This window comes from Aythya fuligula, chromosome 1 (assembly GCF_009819795.1).
Source record: "Aythya fuligula isolate bAytFul2 chromosome 1, bAytFul2.pri, whole genome shotgun sequence".
In the NCBI taxonomy this organism is placed as follows: Eukaryota; Metazoa; Chordata; class Aves; order Anseriformes; family Anatidae; genus Aythya; species Aythya fuligula.
In genome coordinates, this window is record NC_045559.1 from 205,048,596 (window position 1) to 205,070,632 (window position 22,037).

The following is a 22,037-nucleotide window of genomic DNA, read 5'->3' on the forward strand; positions in this document are numbered from 1 at the left end:
TCTCACAGGTGATGGCAGCAATACCTATATTCCACTAAATACGCTCTGAAGCATGGCTATTTTTTAAAATTTCTTTTAAAATGAGTTATGTAAAATGAGTTCGCGGCTGGAACAGTCACGAGACAAAAAGATCAGGAAATTCATAAGCACAAATCCATAAAAAGCAGACAATGAGATACATACACAGCCTCAGGTCTTGCCTACACGCACAGCTCTACTGGAAGACTTCTCTCGCAGCACGCAGCTGTAAGGCCCAGGATTTTGACACCTTGCATGTTTTGATGATGTTAAACCTTTTTTATAACATTAAAATCTTCCGTGTCTTACTTCTGCAAACACCAAAGTTGCTCTCCCATTTCAAGGGCGTTTATTTTCATATCAAGTACACGTGGTCCCCAAAGCTGCCTTGCACTTTTGGAGACTATAAATGATGTGTAAAGTTGCTGAGGATGGGTCGTGCTCTGATGGTGGCAATCCTAAAATTCCCCCCAAACGGAGCCTGCAGGCTTTTATGATCCCATGTATCTGTTCCCAAAGCTTTTCGGATCAAACAGCGGGCTGGATTGCGACTCGACTAATAAATGTAAATAAGTTGCAAGTTGGCAAGGCAGTTATAAATGCTCAGTTTGCAAAGCAGCTGCGATTTTTATTCCAGTCTGCTATAAACAGTGGTTCACAATCCAAACAAGTGACTATTTCGGAGCTCCCCCCCCTGCTCTCATATCGAGCCCATATGTTCTTTTTATGTCGGACCCAGCAGGAGGGATTCGTGGCATTTAGCTGCAGCCTGCCCCGATGCAGGGGTCTGGATTCGGGTTTGTTGCTCCGGGTCCTTTCTACAGCCACTGGAGAGAGGTTGGTGTGACTTCTCTTATTCTAAGGTTGATGGCTGATAGAGGGAAGAGGAAATACTGCATGATAAGTGCCTCTTCCCCTGCACTGACCGCACACAGCACCCAGGTTTGGATTTACACGTCTACCTTGGGGAGGCAAATCCCATCTCAGCACCTGTTTACTCCCTGTGACTGCTACCTACAGCTCCTTAGGAATTCGCTTGATAATCCCCAGCTGTGCTCTGCAGGTCTAGAAATATAAAAGGACACAAAACATTAACTTCGTTTTTACCCACACCTCTTGCAAGCACCCTGAAGTTTTGTGCTAAAACGCCGGAATATTCCCCAAAATTGATGTAGAGGGTACATAAGGAAGACAAGGGAGAAGCGTGGCTGAATTTTAGCGAGCACACAAATCTGTCAGCATGGGAAAACTGCCTCACAGCCCTCCTTCCATTAATTAAAAGCCGTTTCAATATGATGAAGTTCTTAAATACTGAGGAGAGCTGCCAGAATCGGAGTTATTGAAGTCGATGCAGCACAACGTGGTCACTTTTGTCGGCCAAGTAAGCTAACAAAAAAAAAAAGTAAGTGCTAAAAACACTCAGGATGTGCAAGCGTGGTTGTAGGGAAAGATGACAATCCCACCAGGTAGTGGATTAGAGAGATGGTTGGTTACAAGTTGCTTTCAGTGATAATTTACCCATCCTCCTATAAAACGGTAATTCTTACATCAAGCTGGATATTGTCATGCTAAAACAAAAGGTTTGACTTTGCTGAGCTATACAATGCAAACGAACATCCCCGTGGGATTTCGTAGTACCCAGCCTGAACCTCGTTTACGTGCACGCAGGCTGCCCCAAACCACCACCCGTCGCCGCTGAGGATTGAAATAAATCGTCTTTTCAGACTTGCTGATCGCACAACTCCAAGAGGAAACTGAAAAAAAAGCCTCCAAACCCTCACGCGTTATTACACTACAATGGCTTTTGTTCTCCCGCTGAATCACAGCTGAATGCTAAATCACTCACTGTATTAAAATCAGCCCGAAAAAAAAAATCCGTGGAAGAGTTTTTTTTTTTCCAACCAAAAAAAGGAAATTAGTAATTTCTTTAAAGGCGTTTCGCATTACAACGAAGATAATGTGAAGTTAAGCAACACAGAATTACAATTTCCAACGAAAAGACAGAAATGTTTTTTGTGCTGTAATTTCTTTTCAGTGGAATTGAACGAAAGGTGCAAAATTACTTCTCCACCTGAGTCCAAGCAGATAATGGTCGAAATTAGGATTGGGAAAAACGGAAACTGTAAACACAGGTAATGAATACAAAACCAAATTAAATAATAATATTAAATATTAAATAAATATTTAATAATAAATATTTAATAATTCCTGTACTGCTAATTCAGATCAATGGAATAAAATAATGGGGAGAGAAATTTTTTTCTGGTTTCAGCATAAAGCGCCCATGTAAGACACTTTGAAAATAATTTTTCTAGTACCAAAATTTCTCAGTTTGAGGTTTTCTTATTTCAAGAGATTGCATTAAACCTTTTAGGAACTTGGCAGATGCTCCGGCTTTCATCATTCCAGCTACTACAAAGACTTCGTCAAAAACAAAGATTTGAACAAAGCTATTTCAAGTGTTGTTAGTGCATTTGGCTGCCTTTTGGCTGTTGTTTTTAAGCACAGATGACACGCAATGAATTATGGAGAAATGACAGCGTGTCGAGGGTATCTTGTTCATTCATGCAACTTCAACACCTACAAGTCTCCTTCCTTTAAAAACCACCACTTCAACGCTAAAACACACACCAGAAATATTGTCAGAGCCCCTTGGGTTCTGGGAGTAGGTGGGGGAGAAGCTAAAATACCGTGTATTTTTATTTTAAAAGATTAATTCTTTCCAAAATCCCCCTCAAAAACATGTTGGATTTGACCCGTGCCCAACATAGATCAACGTCGTGCTAAGGCACCAACGCAGGTCTCCCATCCCACCTCTATTTCCCAAATATTCCTGCTAAAAAAATCATGATTGTCTCAGGGAGAAACTGCTAAGATGTGCTGGAGCTTTGGACGATATTTTTACAGTTGGTACTCACACGGTCAATTAAATCAACTAAATTTAGAGACTTGAACCCGCCAGGCACCAAAATCTGGACCTTCAAAAGACCACAGAGCCTCCCTGCTTCACACAACACCTCTAAATCACCTGGGCTCTAAGTACCTGGGCTTTCCGAATCACCTCTGGCAGCTTCCTAAAGGGATTTGTGTTTTTATACAAGGGCACCAAACCCCAAACCCTTTTCAGACCCCAACCCAGCTTCCAGAGCAGCTGGGAAGCCGGCGGCTGATGGTGAAGGCGAAGCATTTCCTTGCCAGGGTGGAGGTAAGAGACCAAAATTAGCCCTGCCCCTGCCCCACCCTGCCTCCAGGCTGAAAAGGGGAAGATAAGGAGAAGTTTTCAATGAACTGCCCCCAAATCATTGTGCTGGGGGAGCGATAAGTCTTCCCGTTATCTGCTCACTCAATGCTGTTGCATCAGGGCAACGTGACCTCATTTCCTTCTGGGTAATCACAGCAAAACCCCGAAGCAGTAAGGGAGATCCGTATCACAGATGCCTTCTTCCATCTATTTTAGGAATAAAGAATTAAGAATTAAATTCTTATACCACCCTATCCTCGTTCACAGCGGAAGCCGTGTTTTGTCCGTCCCTGAGGTTTTGTTCTGAAAGCAACCTGTAGCCCATTAAGAACGGGGACTATTTTTAATTCCTGTATTTTCCTCAACCCTATTATCAATCTCTTAATACTTAACATTAAAAAAAAAAAAAAAAAAAATCTAAATTACACAGCATGCATGCTGAGTCCAGCTTTTTGGGTATTTGTCTTTAAAACTTATGCCCATGATCCATTAAGATTGTGATCTCATGGATGGTGCAGTTTGGGCATTTTCAGCCAAATGAGCTGGGCAAACGGGACTCCAGATAGAGAAAATTATATAGAAAAAATGATCAGACATCAGAGCTTTGTGGTCAAAAGGGGAAATGGAAAGGAAAAGCTGGTTACGTGCAGTAATTGGGGAATAGTTAAGTCATTGTTGCTATTAAAACACCAGCTTCAGCATCCTTTAGTCTCCCAGGGGTTAAAAATAAGGATGGTTTGGGGGCATTTTAACCCAAGCATGGCGATGGACCTTGGCTTATTTGACAACAAAGGCCAGGGTATCTTAAAAATCCTTCTAAGCTCACGGGGAGCAAAGCCAAGAGCAGGCATCAGCTGGCTTTGGCGGACTCAGCAGCTCTCTGAGCAGGGGCACGCAGCCTTTCCCAGGGACCTTGGGACAGAAAGGAAGGAAGGTCAGGCAAACCTCGTCCTTTTTGGTTAAAAGTGCCATTCCGCAGCGATTTTCCCTTAAAAACGCTGACTGCTGTTCCTGCCCGGGGTTTATTCCAGGCATCTCTTTCTCCTCCTGCGTGTTTTCTTCCAGCCGTTATCTCGCTGAGTTCCTCCTTCCAGCATTTGTCACTTCTTTGCCATCGAGACACCCGAACATGAAAGTAAAGCGAGTGCTTGTCGACAAAACACGACTTCTGGCTGTAAATTACCAACAAAAAGCCGAGATCAAAGCCGTGTAAGCGGCCCCGAACAGCCTGCCTGCAGCAACCACGCAGCTGATGATGCAAAGCTCGTGTGAGCTCCCTTCTTTTTACCCCATCAGAGCAATCCCGGAGGAATTACTGCACCGGGTCTGCTCTGCTCAGGATTTCGAAGCCTGAAGTCTGATTTAAAAGAGACCATCCTGCCCTTTACAGGCTCTCCATTTGATAAAAAATCCTCCTTTTCTGCTAAAACGTACGTGTCAGGGCCTGCTGGAAAGAAAGCAGATGACAAAAACCTACCCCTGGGCTGGCTCAGAAAGTTTGTGCTGGATTTCTCCAGCCTACAAGGAGCAAGGGACCTCTAGGCTTAGCTCTCTGAAGTCAGAAGTTCGAGTTACGCAGCAGTTTGCATCCATTAAAAGATAGTGTTAAGCTAATTCCATATAAATTCTCCATTTTCCAGGATATTCTTGCACATCCACGGCTGCTGTAGTGCTAGGCATGCCTCAAGGTCATCTCCAGGTCCAAACCACTCTCGGTGATGCATCCCAGCCAGTCTGCTCCATGAACTTCTGCAATTTAGTGGGTCCATAAAAAAAAAAATACACAAAAACACAGAACTGCAGCATGGCCTTTATAGCCTGCAGACTTTTCTACTTTACTAGCCCTTTAGAGCAAACTCTCCTACCTGCCCAGTTGCTGACCGGCTCAGATCTCCTTAAAATGAAGGAGTTTTGGGCCCAGCAAGCTCACAGCAGAGGGAACAACTCAGGAGCTGGTCCCTGCCGAAGGCTCCTCCGCCACCCGTCTGCCTTCTGCACTGCCTGCGGTTTCCCAGAAAATAGTGAAAGGAGTTTTTATAACTGTCTTGCTGTGCTGTTGCTGTCAAGTTAATTAGTTGCTTGTGTTTCTTTTTTTTTTCTCTTTATTTTTTATCTTTTTTTTTCCTTTTTAATCTTTTTTTTTCCCTTTTCTTTTTCCTTTTTTTTTAATCCTTTTTTATCTTTTTCTTTCTTTTCTTTTTTCTTTTCTTTTTTTCTTTCTTTTCTTTTTTCTTTCTTTTCTTTTTTTTCTTTCTTTTCTTTTTTTCTTTCTTTTCTTTTTTCTTTTTTTTCTTTTTCCTTTCCTTTCTTTTTTCTTTCTTTTCTTTTTTCTTTTTTATCTCCTCTTTTTTTTTTCCCTTCTTCAATCCACACCCTGCATTATCACTTTCTCTTCTTCAGGAGCACGTCCTCACGCAGCCAGCTATGAACAAGGAAGCAGAAGATATCCCAGGGAGGCACTGAGACAAACCCACCCTGCTCAGGAGCAGTAAAACGACGAAAAAAAAGCTGGTAAATAAATCATGCAGGCTAAAAATGTAGGAGAACACGACAAAAAAGACAGCAAGAGGTGTAATGCGCCTATGTATGAACAAACAAAGGCAGCAGAAATTGTATCTGAGCTTTCTCCTCTTTTCCCCCAAGCTCCAGGGGGAACTTTCAGCACGGCCGACATGGGAACAACAAACACGAGAGGACACCAGAGGCTGTTGGCTCGCCTTTCAGCTCGTGAGCAGGCTTTGCACTTTCCCTTACCCCAGAGCTTTCTGTTTTCCAGTGTCAATAGTTTGGGGCTTGTTTGCAAGTTCTTTGTTCGGCCTCATTAGTCACTTGACAATTGGCCCGCACGTCGTTTTGTTCCTTTACAATTTGGGCAGGGTCATTGTTCACCAAAGTCTGCTTTGAGCAGAGAAAAAACACGAAATAGCCACCGACACATGGCTGTAAGCCTTCCCCAAGCCACAGAAAGTCCTTTTAAGACAAATATAAGCTAAATTAATGACAATATGGAGTACTGCTAGGCACCAGCCCACATGACAGTGCCCCGTGGTGGTCACTTGTGATGGTGGGGAACACCGAAGCAAATCTTCTCTACAAGTCTCTGCCCCGTGAGGCAGATGGCCATGAGTTACCTGATGAAGATGGCATTAAATTAACACGTAAGGGCCCAAGAATAATTCCTCTTCAGATGGTGGGAACACCCTGATGTAAGACGGGCATGAAATTAGAAAAACAGATCTTAAATTCTACTGTGTAAGGTTTTTTAAGAAAAGGAAGACGAAAAGAGATTCTTTGCAACCTAGAAATGCACCTGCTTTTTTCCCAGAAGTGTGTAAGTATCATCTCTGAAGACTTCTTGGGCCTACTTGTCTTTCACAGCACAGGGATAAACGCCAATCCTTCTGACAGGGCCAATTTTCAGAAAGTTGCACTGGTTGCTTTTGTACTTCCTTGTTCTTGGAATAAAAAAAATCTGGATTGAATCCAACACTCGGAAAAAGGCTTTGTGGTGGACCATCACCGTCGCATTATCTCAGTATCTGAAGACACTCCATAGTGCTCCTGCCAGTGACGTTTGGCTTCCTTTAGGCTTGAAAATTGTGGATTTAATTTCAGTGTTTTGCTGCTGATCTCTGTTATTCAAGTATTCTTATGCTGCCCACAGCATCACCACGACTGCCGAACAACTGTGGAGTTGTTGTAGTTGTTTAGTAGTATGGGCTATGCCCAACGCTCACCACGTGCTGCTGGTTTTATTTGTCCTTCAGTGGGGAAATAAATCCTGCAGTGAATTATGGCTCGGTGTTACAGACTTCATCCTTCACTCGGTTAGAAGGTAGCTGGAGGAAATGTACTCTGCTCAGCGATGGACAAGATCCTCGATGAATCTTTGGTCCTGCAAGACTTGATCACACAAAGACCAATCTCCAAGAAAGTTCTTGAAAATTTCCCTTATTTCCCTTTCCACCATGTCCAAGGTGTGGATTTACCTGCTCATCCCCACAAAAGCTCTAGTTAAGTCTCAGAATCGTTTATGTTCTACAAGAGCGTAGACTAAGGAACAGAAACCTTAAATTCACACAAACATGCAGGTGAAAATGCATTGCATACCAAATCCTCTGGTTCTTAATAGTTAAAAAATACTCCTTTGGCAGATAAAATGCATACAGAAGTGGGAAAAAAATACTGATGATATGCCTTCCTTGTGACTTTTTAATTTTTTTCCTTGCATCCTTCCATTTTTTAACGATCTATTTTGCTTTCAGCTTTTGTTCAGTTTCGTATCTTTCTCAATCAGTTTCTTTATTATCATTTTACCTGCACTTAATGCAATTAATGTTTTATCCAGTGTGCTTTTCATTCACTTCTTCAAATAAATCTGTTAGAACAAAACCTTTTCTGCTCCAACAATGGCTGTTGCTCCCAACTGCTCTTTGGATTTATCACTTCCATGCGTGCTTTTTTCTTCCCTTGAACACAGGTTTAAAGTTACCTGTCACTTACAGCAAACTATTCATTGCACAGGCTTCCCAAAAGATGCTCTCAGAATAATTTCTGTGATGGTAATATGAAAAAATAAAAGATATTTCAATAAATTTAATCTATTAATGGACATTTCAGATTCTTATCACGCCAAATAGACATAACCAGCGGTTACAAGGTCCTAGAGTTGAACATTGCACTTTCTGTCCCACAACATAACGGGTGTTTTCAGAATAACGATGGCACTTTCCAACTTATTTTTTGCATTTTATGATAAAATATCAATTAATTAACCAGTATGAAAAGCCCATTTCATAAGCACATAGCATATGCACGTTCATTTCATACGGCATATTTCTTATAGTGACCATTCCTAAAAAAGATTAGTAGATACCCTTTACCAATCATAGGAAAATTTGAGGTCTAAAACAAGCAGAACTATTTTTAGGAATCCTTGTAATGTCCACAAATATGCAGCATGTTCTTAAAAGGCCAGCGGCTCTGAGTCACGGCAGCGTGATTACTGCAGTAATTATAGAAGCGTAGAACAATGAAGGAAATCATCCCGAACAATAAAGGAAAAAAAAAAAAAAAAAAAAAACCAACATCACAGCACTATGCCAAAGGTGTAACAGCTGCACTGCAGCATGAAAGATTAATCCACGGTTCCCAAAAACCTCTTGGGAATTCCACGTGCCAATTAGGCTTTATTACTTTTCGGAGTCCGTTCTGGTCTGGTCACGGGGGAATCGTGCTAAGGATTTCTCCTTCGAAGCACCGGTGGGTGAGGAGAGAGAATTTTAGTCTCAAGTCTGCAATTAAAAATATTGTGCAAGGGCTGTGCCTTTGCAATAGATGCGCCGACACAAAGCAAGCAGGGCAAGCAGCATTCCCAAACAAGTCTGGATGTGGTTGTACCGTTTTCTCCAGAAGCTGCTGTTCTTCTCCAAAGCTTCCACTGTTGGATACACGATCGTGACGGGTAACAAAAATCAAAAGAAAAACGAACAAAATAGGATCCGGTGTTGTTAGGCTATCTTTTAATTAAATCAGCTCCAAGCGTGGCCTCGTTGGAATCCCCTAAATGCCTTATACTCCCCTAGCATCATTTCACGAACATAATTTCATTACAGTAAGCTTCTTTCCAGACTTATTTCAACAGTGCTGCACGCTCCGTGGAAGTTGAAGGCTCAGCCCTATGTTAAAAAGGGTGATTATTTCATAATAATACTGCTTCGGTGCCCTAACTACCATACGCAGCCAGAAATGTTTAAATCTCGGAGGAAGAGACGGCTTTGCTTGTATAATTTAAAGTTTAAATAGAAAAGAAAGGATGAAGGGAGGTCAAGAGCCTCGGATGATGGCTCACAGCAGACGGTCTGCACAGCTACGACTACAGCTCGAGCTTTCTCCATTATTAATAAGCTCTGCACCAAAAACCTGGCAGCTTTTGGTTTTCTTTGGGTCACTGCTGGGCGTTGCTGTTAAAGATTCTTGAATCCACCATAAAAAAATCCCCTGCGATAATCCTACTCAGCGAACGCCCACTGAGAAGGGCGAGGAATGACAGGAGCAGGTCAACTATTCTGATATGGTAAATGATTTGGGCAAAGACATTTTCACAAATTACTGTGAAGTCGTTGTCCTCTGCATAAAGATGCTTCTCGCTCAGGTTTGTCCTCTTCCTTTTATCCACCTTCTTCCTAGGGCTTCATACGTTGTCAATTTATTAAATTGATTTTTCGTCTATTAAATTACATCATTATACCTGAAATCTAATAGAAAACATTAAACAATTTAATCAACGAGAGCAGTTAAAATTATTTTTTTCCTGATATTCATGGGCTTCAACTGGAAACCTGTTTCCTGCGTATCCCCACGCAACTGCTTTTATACTTCAAAAGCAGCTCCTTCGAATAAACTCAGACAACCACAGATCGGGATATTGTCATGATTCTTCCAAGCAAACAAATTTTCTTCCAATATCCCAATATCTTCAGCTATGTGTGTGTTGTTTTTTTGTTTTTTTTTTTCCAGGACAGTTTTTGTGCTCCCGTAGCTTTGAGACACGGGAAATTAAATTATTGATGAAATAATTGACGAAACTTCCTAATTGATGAAACTTCCCCGCAGGTTTTGAGGTGCCCTTGGACTTGCACAAGGTTCCAGCTGAGGGTGCTGCTGCTCAGAGCCTGATGCCTCCAGGAAACCTCTCTGAACGCTGCTGTCACCAAGGGGGAAGGAAACATGCACACAGCAGGCAGGACTCGTGGCGAACGAGGTTTTCACCTTAATGCCGAGCAACGCTGGCTATCCCACCAGATGGATGGATATTCTGTCTTTTAATTACAACCAGAATCCCATAACCAGTTAATTTAGTGCTTCGTTGGATGAACTACTAAATAAGACCCTCGTTCAGCACCTTTTGGTCATCCAGCATCCAGCAATCGACTGCCAAGGAATTCGTGCGGTCTGAATTTTGGGGTAGGCAGGAGCTGGACTCGATGATCCTTGTAGGTCCCTTCCAACTCGGGATATTCCATGGTTCCATATTTGCCTCCCTTTCAGGAAAAGGGGATTTGTCCTCGTTAGAAAGCCCTTTTAGCAGAGATGACAGCTTGAACAGATGGGAATTGGTTTGTGTTACGAAAACTAGCAGGTAGCCAGACAAATCATATTGCAGGATTAACACTCCACCTCCCCTGAGTGATCCCAGCCGGCTTTCCAGTGGCTATTAGGAAATGTTAAACGGGAATTTCTTGCCTCCTAATGCCTGTCCGTGGGCTAGATGGAGTGGTGCGTGGTCCTGCTTATTTGCAAGAGGCAGAACAATAACAGATTAAAAGCTATTTTTTCCAATAACTTTTTTTTAACTTGTAGCAAGATTAAGCTTCAAACACTTTTTAAGACTTCCTACCATCCCTAGAGGCTTTGGCAGAGGATTAAAACCAGCTGATCTTTGCCATCAGCTCTGACACACCCAGATGACCACTTTTAATTTGCAAACTACGGCGGTTAAGTTGCTGGGACACCTGGACATTCATTTCTGGCCAGGCAGCAATTATCCCCCTAAAACTCTGGATTTCACTTCAAATCATCCAACTGAGCATCCGAACATTTTCAGGACTGAAGTTATGAGCAGAGGGTTTTGGTAACCTTACAGTTTAAGGCAGTAACATCTCGTTATTGAAGAGGGCAAAATCTGTACACATGCATTGAATTGTAAAAATAGTCCAGGAGCTTTTCAAGTAGGTTCAGCTTAAATAGGTGTAAATTCCAGATAACTCCCGGAAACGTTAGGTGGCTGTAAGTGATAACAGCCAGAAATGTCTTCAGTTCTTGAAGTGAATCCTGAGTTGCTAAGAACAAAACAAAAAATAAACCCACAAGCAAACACAACCCCGCGAATGATCTGTTCGGGGCGTCTGTCTCCATGGCTTCTGAAAGACGAAAGACTTCTAAAAAACATGTTTCTAGTTAAAAATTTCAGCCGTAGCCCCACCTGGGTCCCAACCAGAGCACGCCAGGTGTTTCCTGAGCCTGGCCCAGGCACACGGGCTGGTTTCTGGCACAGCGAGGGGCTCCGGGAGCTGTTCTCATTGCATCGCAGCATGGCTTTGAAATGAGCTGGCAAACTTTCATTTCCTGTTCCCAACGGCTAGCTTTACGACGTTTGCCACAAAAACCTCCTAGCCTGAGCTCTGCTTCTCCATCAAATCTGGAAAAGACAAAATAATAATGGACAAAATAGGAAACACGGCCTCTTCCCAGGCAGCCATCCGCAATGGATCACTTTCCAGTTGTCTTCCTTGCTCTACCGCCTTACGTCCATCCTTCATCACCGACTGCATCTCTTTTCTCTTTATTTCTTCCCATTTCCAAGTCACTCCCATTCAGTGCTCCTGTTATTTTCTTGCATAAACCATCCGTGGCTTCTGCGCAGCCTCCTGGGCAGGAAATACCTTTCACGAGCATCTGTGAAATCACACCACGTGTTTTGCAATCAAGCCTTTTCCTAACGTTATTTCTGTTATCTGGCCAAAGAAAAACTATGGGACAAGTCATTGTGTTGTCAAGAAAGAGTTTTATTATGCCATGTGAGATTATTTGTTTAACATACTGAAATTTGTTTAACATACTTAAATAAATTGTCTTGGTTTAGATATTAGACCACGGATGGATGCTGAGCCCCCTGGAAATAAACAGCCCCTTCTGCCCAAATGCTTGAAGAAGGAATTGAGACTCGTGGTTAAAACACGAGGTGAGACAGCTGCCGTCAGGCAAATGTGACCATTACTCAGTTTTTCATCTGGAAAACAGGAACAGGTCCGCTCCACACCCACTCTTTGTCTTGAGCCACCTTGGAAACGCTGCGTGTGAGGTAACGTGATATTCCTGGGGGCGAGTGGTGGATTTTAAATTGAAGATAGTGGATGCTACCAGAACATTTACGAGCAGTACCTCTTGCTGTAGGTAAACTTCATTTGCTTGTGGTTTTGCCAAAATCACCTCCAGGAGTGGCCTTCTGTTGGGAAGTCATCCTTGTTAATGTTTCCTCTCCATCAGCCAGAATACCAATGCTCAAAACTGCTTTTAGCACATATCCAAGAGTTATCTGGAGCTCCTGGTCTCCAAGGGAGCAATAGAGTGACTACGGGGAGGTGTGATGTAGGAGCACCTAAGGGAAAGCCTAAATAAGCACGCACCATTTTGCATTAATTATTCACCAATTTCCGTGGCTGCGTAATCACATCCCAGCCTCTCATTAACGGAATTCATTTCCCCGAGGTTTAACGAGCGCACACTCACACAGACTGATGCCCTTGGAAGGGAAATCAGCGTGGCAGCAGACGCTGCAAAGCCCCAGTTGGCATCTTTGGGATCGCTCCTACCCCAAAGTGCAGCTGCCCCCCTTATTCATCCCCATTCATAGGAGCGAACACGTGAAAGCAACGCTCAGTCGCTGGCTGTCTTCACAGGAAAGTGACCGTGCCCATCTGATACTGGTGATAAGGCAATCTACGGCTGGCTTAATTGTAATTACAAAATATTTGTGGCTTGCAGCCGACAAGAGCAGGAAGTGGAACAATAGCTCTTTCACTTGCATAAATTCCCTCTGACTTTTAACGGGAGCCTTACGAGACCCGAGGAGAACAACGAGTGCTAAATTTGTAGAAGAGATTTATAGAAGAAACCCGAAACCTCTGCTGACATCAGAAATGCTTTAGAAAAGCAAATAGTTCCCTGGGCGCTTCTAAATCATTCTAAAAAGCACAGAATGTATACGTAGAGGGATTTCTTGAGAGCGATAACGTCGGTTCGACTAGCTCTGGAGTCTGCAGAGATACTGATGGAAATGTTCTCATTTATTCGGGGCACAAACTGCCCGGCCACTGCTAGGGTAACATTCCTGAGACCATTTAAGACCTTCTTAAACATGTCAACTTAAAGCCAACGTCAGCTTAACAAGTAATGTCAACTTAAAGTCAAAGAGAGCCACCGGAGTGAAGCACCATTTGGCACACATACCCTATTCATTTCTGGGTTTAAAACCAAATTATTAAATGAAAACCACCAAGGCCTCAATCCTGGGTCATTTCTGTTAATACCACTAGCTGCAGCTGATTCTCATTTGCCTAAGCAACATTTGGGGTTTGTGTTTGCGTTGGTTTTACATGATGGCTTAAAGTGCTCCATCGAAGTGGTGCATGGCCATGCTGCAAACACAGCTGGCAGCTCGGCTCCACAAAACCTCCCAACACCACTTAATGAAGAAAACGCTCGTCAAGACACGACTATCCAAACGCTGTGTGCTCACATGGATATTCCAGTCAGTGGCAGAGAAAACGGAGGCTGGAAGCTCTGTGTTCCTGAGCAGATCTTCCAGGAGATCTTCCTCAAGAGAATCGTGGAGTAATTTAGATTGGAAGGGAGATACCAGCCCAACCTCTGCTCAACGTGGGGCCAAACAGATCAGGTTGCTCAAGGGTGCTTCCAGTCAAGTTTTAGATGTCTCCACGGTGAGACACTCCTCCCTGTCCTGGGTCCCTGTTCCTGCATTTGACCACCTTCACGGGAAACCTTTTTCCTTGTATTTAATCACAATTTTCCATGTTCCTACTGGTCTACGGCCCTCCGTCCCACCACTGCACGCCTCCGAAGCCTGGCTTGGTCTTCCTCACACAGGTAGCTGCAAAACATGAAAATTGTTAGATGTCCCTGTCATTTCTTAGGCTGAGCAATCCTGGTTTTCTCAGCGTCTTCGTCATGTGCTGCAGGCACTGTGCTCACTCTGGGTGCTCCCTTGCTCTACCCATCTCAGTCCTTGTGACTGCCAGCTCATACCCCCGAAGCCAGACCGATTTCTTCCTCTCTCGGATCCTTTTTAGACAGTACCTAACGACAGGCAGAGATGTGAGAAAGGGAAACGTCACCCGTGTTTCTAAAAACTGCTCTCCTGGCTTAAAAAAGCGATGCTGTAACATGTCTCGGTGCCGTCATCCATGCGAGATGTGTTTGGCCAAGGGAAATTACATAAAATTAAGTTTCTATTTCAACCTGCCGCATCACCGCTGGAACTCGGGTCAAGAACAAGAGCCAAACTGAACGACTTCCTCATAGCAAGCAAGCTGGAAAGTACAGAAAAGCCAGAAAAGGCGACAGAGATTCATAACAATACAGAAAAACCTAACTGAAACCATGGAGGAAAGAAACAGTGAGGCACGCTCCCTTTTGACACCATTCCTCTAATTCAGTCTGCAAAAACGACTGCACTAGGGTATGAAAATTTAAAAAAAGCACAGAAAAATATTAGTTAGAAATACCTGCTCTCACTGCTTGCTACTATATTGAGTTTTTTTTTCCCCAAAGTTGTTCATAAAAGTGCATCACTGTCTGCAGGCACTCCCACAACATTGATATCACACCTGATTGTCGCTGTTTCAGAGCTTTTTTTTTTTGTTTTAATACCCTACGGTAGCAGTGAGGATCCTTAAAAATCATTTAGCTATAAAGGTTTTTAGCTTCTGGCATCAGCCCCGAAGCTCTGCTGACGACCAACTCCATCATTACAAACAGCTCTGAAAAAAAATCAAGGCAGACTCTTGGTGCTTTGAAGCACAAGCATCAAAACGGAAACCTTAGTGAAAGCAGCAGAGTTTGAAAAACACACCGGAGGGACAAAATAAATTATTTCATTAAAATGTTTTGCTTTCTGTCAAAAACCTTGCTCCTCTGAGCATGCAGCCCCAAGCCCCGCGACTCCCACACACTGCAGGCCACCAGGGAATGAGCGGCTGATGCTCGTGACATCAAAACGAGACGTGGAAATCAGGTTAAGTTTTACTTCTCTGTCTGTCCGCCAAAATAATCAAAGAATTATTTTAGATGTTAATGATGCTTCCTTTTTTTTTTTTTTTTGATTGACCTTTCCATAGTCAGCAGCGTGTTATAAAGTCATGATCAGGGGTGGTTCACAAGAGGAACTTACAAAAGATTTAGGGGTAGAGTAGTAAAAGAGGAAACGCAGTAATAATAAAGTTTAGAGCAAGACAGGTATCAAACAAGCCTGAACTTCCTTCAGCCATCATCTTACACTTCCTTCTGACCTCGGTTTAAACTCTTGCAGAAGCCTGAGCACCAGGCAAACACCCTGAGCTTAAAAGGGTTTGCACCCTGTGCCTCAGCACCAGGCAGCCCCTCCCAGGCAGCTTGTCAGGAAACTGGCACAGAAAAAAACATTTTGATGCCTTAGCCTAGGCCCTTTTTTGTTCTTTCTTCTTCTTCTTTTTTTTTTTTAAATCTCTCTCCAGATACCGAAATACAGATCTCAGGTCTGTGACAGCCCAGGGAGGTGGCACAGCTGGTGCGGAAGAGGCACAAGATGTAAATCCTGGACAGAAAGGAGAGCTACAGGAAAAAAAAGCGAAAGGATTCAAATCTTTTCTAAAGGGAGACCTAAAATAGTTGCGCTGCTCATTTGCCGATGGAGTTGGCATAGTGGGATGGCATTTTAGAAGTAATTCCCAGTTCTTTGAGAAGTGCTGGAAGCATTTGGTACATTCGGAGCATCCCTGCTTTGTTTGTGATGGCTTTTCAGAACTAACAACCACAGCAGAGTGAATCATTTTGTTCTTCTTCAGATAAAAGCGCTGCTAACTAAAATACCGTACTCTAAATACTGCGAATGATCAGGAGCTGTATGTCACCAGGAGCTCTGCCAAGCGAAACGTCGATTTGTTGCCTGTTCCAGAGGAGTAATTTGTGATTCATTTGTCACAGGACAGCACCACAGCAGCATTTCGGAGTCAGCTAGGACGAACAAAACCAGCGCTGGCTTGTAGCAAACACCGAGTAACCCTCAAGCCCAGCACGAATTATCTTTTCCCAGCAGTGGCTTCCCAAATCCCTTGTGCCAACATAAACCGACACGGGTGCTGAAATACGTCACCGCCCCTCCTCTCTCCTTCAGGTGTTGATTTTGCTGCTTAAAGAGCTGTCACCTGTTGGCAGTGCTTGAACTTTCACTGGATTTCACTGCTTAAAAGCCACCACCACCAGCAGCTGGAAGCCAAGGTCTTCCTCGTCGTTCCCTGTCTGCATTCAGTTCATCTTGCACGGGATGCAACGAGCAGCTTTTGGTGGAAACGGCCCACAACGGGCTAAATAAATAAATATAAATTTCAAGGAGAAAATTGCAGGTTTTCGAGGAAAGAGAGCGCCGCCTGCATACGCAGCAGGGTCCCCAAAAGCCACGCAGAACAACTTTCATTGCAAACAATAACCTCATTAAAACCAAAACCTGCAAGGAAATTGTTTAGGATGGGCACAAACAGAAAGGGTCTTTGAGGCATTTGTAAAGAAGCTCGGGTTTTACCTTCTCACACAGCAACACAGCCAAGGAGCAGCTGACATCTCTGCAGGGCTTTTTCCACTCCTGAAGTTTTTATCATCTAAAGAACTATGGAAAGCTTTGACTCTGCTCAAATCCATACTGCTGCACTCCAAACAGTACACCAAGCAGCTCTCATTTTATACCTAAATTCAATTTCAAACAACTTTTTTAGACAACAGGTATGTAAGATCAGTCTTTGAACCAAAATTACTTTGTTTTTTTTAAATCTTTCCACGTGATTTGTAACATCTGTATTGTAAAACTGATGCTTCAGGTGAGGATTAGGGAGATTTTGAGGGCAGGGGAGGTGGGGCAGTTTGTTTTTCAAGCTTGAATGTTATATTAAACAACTTAGATGCTGAATATTATTTAGATAAAGGATTTACCTACGGGTTACTGAGTAACTCTGAAAGCCAGCCCGAAAATAATTTAAAGTTTATCTCTCTGCCACATACAAAAACATTTGCCCCGAAGAAAAGGCGAGGCAATGAACCCGCTTCCAAATAAAGCAATGAAACTGGTCCTGCAATCACACCTCCAGATCTCACAGGGTAGATGCTGTGTGCTCCGGGGATCTCAGGCTCACCTGGTGCAGAGCGTGGATAAAATCAGCCGATCTGCACAGCTCCTCAAAGAGCAGACCCTAAATAACCCCGTTAAGCCCTGTGGTGTTCAGGGTGCTGCTGATTGCACGCAATGTTCCCACCTTACAGAAGTCCGGCTGCTGTCTTCCAGTTTGCTTTCAAACAGGGCGGGTGGCGAGAGCTGAATTTTTCAGGAATGCTGGAAATGGATGGAGATTTGGGACTTTGGGATGGGGATTTTATGGAGAAAACGGATGTGACCTGGCACACGGGCAGCCCTGCAGAAGGCATATGGGCTCAGTCACAGAAATATGGAGAAATTAGGGTAGCAAGGTGCTCACCAGGTAGCAAGGTGGTCAACATGGCATGAATGCCAGAAGACTCATTAAGAAGGTGAAAAAAAAGAAGGTTGACATCTTAAAAATGTCAACCTTAAGATATAAATGGCCACGTTTGGCTTAGACACTACAACTGTATGTAATGTCTGCTGGGGTCACACTGCTAAAAGAGGAACAGGGCTGTAAAGAAAGTGTTTTAATCACCTTTCGGTAGGCCGCCTTTCCTAGTGATGCTATGTAGAGATGGGATTAGGATCACATAATAGTCAAGTCCCCATTTCTTCATCCTTCATTCCAGCTTCTCCATCACAAATGGTAACGGCAACTCCGAGTTCTTTATCCCGTAGGCAGTGATTTTATCTCTAAATACTGCTTTTCACTTTTTAAGGCGAATTTCAGGTGCTATTTCCTTGCCTGGTAATCCCAAACCATCAAGATTTTATGACGCTTCTTGGTCGTAACCTTCACGTTTGCTTATACGGAACGATTCTGTACCTGCAGACCACCACTGCTCTTCTTCAGTTTGTTTTCCACATCATTTCTGTGAAATCATGATGCTAGATAAAATAGTCATTTTCTCAGCATTTAAACAGCATGGATCCTCCGGATTTCAGTTGGAAGGGGGAGGGATAAAAGGAAAAACAGGGCCCTGCCAGCAAATCTCCTCCCATTACAGAGCCCAGGCATTTGCTTTAATCCCACATCTTGGGTATCTCTCCATCGGGTCCTGATGTGTGAGAAAACCCCCGCCCTACCTGCAAGGACGCACCTCTTCTACGTAAGCAGAGGCTGAGTGGGAAGCCTGCTGAGAGCCCTTGGCAAGCTCTAGACACTGAACCAGATGAATCACCCTTATCCCTGGGCTTACTGAGTCTTAAAGACGGCTTTTGGAGTCGCCGTCCCTCTTCTGAAATCGTTCTCATCGCCCCACTATATCGCATTTACTTACGTGTGTACTGATCCCATTCACGAGTCAGACTTCTTGATAAATGATCCACCCCTGAAGCCCTTTTTAGAGGTTGGGGCACACTTCTGTTGATGCTGAGATTGGTTTTAGCCCCAGATTACACCCAGTTGCTCGTATTTCAGCAGCTTCACATCCAAACTTACTGGATAAGCCCAGTTGGATCCCAATGACACTATCCTTGATTTTCCTGATTATTTTTTTTCTCTCCTCTTCTAAATGCATTTAGTAGACATTCAATTTGAAGCCCTGCCTTCAACTTATTCTCTCCCTTGCCCCAAAAGACCTTGTTGCAAGGATGTTGTGTGCGCCCACTGATTTTTACTCATACACCAAAGTGCCAAAACCAAATTGACAGATCTTCATTATTAACACAGCTCTTTACCAGACCAGGAGGTTTAACTGCCACAAATATCTGAAAGAGACGCAGAAAAAGAACCCTGCATGTTGTCCTTCCCTTCCAAAGCAATTTGGCTCAATGGGAGTACTTGCAATTTAGGTTTGCAGCAAACCACGATTATTTATACGGGAGAATAGGTTGCACAGAGAGATTTCCATATCAAAAACCGTTCACATTGAAAACGACTTCAAAACAAGTTCTACAAAAGAAAGGACTGGGCAAGAGGGAGCCTGGTAAAGGAACCACCACGAGCTAACACGGATCAGCAGCAGCTTTAGGACAGGACCCCGGGTAAGCAGAAGATCTACGGACAACAGCACACACGCAGAGGAATGGCACCAGCATGACTTTGTTATCCCTTACTGTATTTTTCAGCCTTCCAAGAATGATTCAACAGTTTGTTGTCTGATTTCTTATTGCAGAAACTTCACAGCACAGAGAACTTGTACCATCCAAAAGACAAACACTTAGGGAAATTCAGAGAGATGACAATCCTGCACGGCTCACTACGCTGACACCCGTTGTGCCTAGTTCATAACACACAAAATGCAGCTGGACATACAGAGAAAATGAGACACTCGGTGTGCTCTGCAGCATTTTGCAGGCATTATGTTCCAATGCCCTGAGACTTGAGCAGCCATCACCTACCAGAGCCAGCCATCATTTCACCTTTTTGTTTTTTAATAAAAAAAAATCAAATGTCCATATTATTTCTTAGGTTCTGAACATATTAATTTCACTTCTGGCATTACCTACACGTAAAAGCAGTAACTGCTGACAGCTAGCCATGCAGGTAGTACAGAATTACCTTATAAGTATTTATTCATAATTTTATCTTCAACATTATAAGGAATATTTCCTCTACAACCATTTCACAGCTTCAAGGACCATCAGCTCTGCATTGCCTTTGCGATGCCCAGATCTGTTTTGGCCATCCAAGCACTTATATACGAGGCAGAGCAATGAACATCCAACACAAACTGTGATTTTCTTGAAGAGGCATCCACACACCACCGTAGGAGCAGTTAACCTAGTCAAGACCTGATGGAATTTCACGCAAGAATCCCTCAGAGGTCGTGTTTTGCTCCCTGAGTAATTTGGTTACCTGCATTTCAGATGAACGTGATTTATAGATAGATTTCTTACAGATAGATTTCAAACAGATTTCTTCGAGTACGCAAAAACATGCTGGTAACACTGACTTGTTCCAACCTGCCACCCTTGTTCCAGGTGAGGAAGTCTACTCAGAAGTTTAAGTTCACAGAAGTGATACGTTATCCAATAAAGCAATTTTAAATGCAAATTACAGGCTAATGAGTTGCCACGATCACATCACCTGGAAATAGTTTGTACACAGCAAACTTAAATACACCTCGAAAATGTCAAAATATGGAACACAACCACATAAAGCCTGCATTAGATTCAAATAGATGAAATTGCAGATTTTACACTTTATTCATAACTATTTAATTCTAAGTTAAAAGAATTGCATACATTTAAGTAATTCTAGAATGCTGTGGAAAACCTGTCAGCAATTATATTTGAACTTTTTAAGTATGTCATTTCCTACGAGTTCAAGCATCTACTCAGCTTGACGTGGCAAGCTGCCATGTGTAAGAACAGCAATGCTGATTTGCTATTCTCTAAAATTCATGGCTTGAAACCGACATCTTTAATAGTTATATTTTCGTTAGCTATACCATAAAGAAATGTTCTGATCAGACACAAAAAAAATATTTTGGGATAGGCACTGAGGAACCAAAAAGATCTCTAACTTAAGGTCCACCAACTTGATTCCTTTATTTAAGTATATTTTTAAAATATAATAAATAAATAAATAAATGGTTTAAAAAACGAAGTAAAAATAAAAAAAGGCAACTGCTTAGCTTTGGGACTGGACAATTGTTACCAAGTATCTGTATGTTATCACAAGATCCATTGCAGTGCCTTCATCTACTGCAATACACTGTAAAAGTCAACAAAGTCAACAGTGCTGCCCCAAGATTTTGCATATTATTAATTTTGCTTTCCAGATTTTCACACTTCTCAACTCCAAAATGTAAATTAGCTTCCTTACCTTCATAATGTTTACTAAGTCTGTTTGATAATAGCGATCTTGGTGTGCATTAGCAGCTGCTAAAGTGAGAAGATAATCATTCCTTGCATGGATAGCCTTTGAATTACACTCCGATCGTCGTGCTTTTAACTACGAGAAGAAACAGAAGTTAAAAGGTAGGTACTAATGAGAAGTTAAATGACTAAAAAAGGATTAAGAGCAGATTAATACGCATGCATGCATATATTAATACAGTCAAAACTTTAAAGGATTAACAGATTAAGATTTTTCTTAATGGTAAGGAGATTTTAAAATTATTTTTTCTCTCATGCAGTTTGTAATTTTACATGCAATTTTTATAGAACAGCTGTAATTATGACTAGAAATAACTTCCTTGTAAATTTGGCCTCATGTAATTCTGCACTCTGACTGCTGAGGAGTCTGTTCTTATCTGATAACTCATTCTAACAAGGTACCTTATCAAATGTCAGTCATCTATAGATTCCAGACAACTTGGGTCATACACCTCAAGAAAATAGCTTCAAAGCACTTACATCATAAATGCAAACTTTCCTTATACTCACCTTTACACTTGCCTTTTGCAAGCTTATTCTTGACTGAAAAAGACTAAGTTTAGACCTGAAACAAAAAAAAATAACAGAAGAGATTACTGCCTTGTACCTTTTCTACAAAAACACAGGATAAACAGGCTACCGCGCTTCTGTAAAACTTCCATTTTTCATGCCTAAATTTCTATTTGTATAGTTTTAAGCTTAATCTGAGAACACTACTGAGGATTTCTTTTTTAAAATAAAGAAATGAACAAACTTGCAAGAAATGGTGAAGCAAACTCAAATGATACAGGCAAAACTCCAAACTGAAAGCATGGGAGTTGCTTGCTTTCCTGAAACAACGGGAATCAACCTCTTCAAGATGTCAAAGAGCATAAAAAATAGTGTCCCCGTCCCCCCGCCCCCTCACATGGACTGATACCAAATCTGAGATCTGGAAAGAGAGAGAGAAGCAAATAGCCTTTAATAGCAAAAAGAGTGCTAGGTCAC

General features: G+C 42.5%; 1 protein-coding gene across 3 annotated transcripts in view; it reads right to left on the reverse strand.

Moving 5' to 3' along the window:
* FCHSD2 (FCH and double SH3 domains 2) overlaps window positions 1-22,037 on the reverse strand; it is a 136,145-nt gene that overhangs the window by 40,091 nt on the left and 74,017 nt on the right. For all 3 annotated transcript variants that reach the window (XM_032188328.1, XM_032188308.1, XM_032188317.1), the window contains exons 7-8: window positions 21,561-21,615; window positions 20,998-21,126 (exon numbers count right to left, since the gene is read on the reverse strand). In XM_032188328.1, the coding sequence (XP_032044219.1) occupies window positions 20,998-21,126; window positions 21,561-21,615 (184 nt within the window). The remainder of the gene's footprint in view (window positions 1-20,997; window positions 21,127-21,560; window positions 21,616-22,037) is intronic.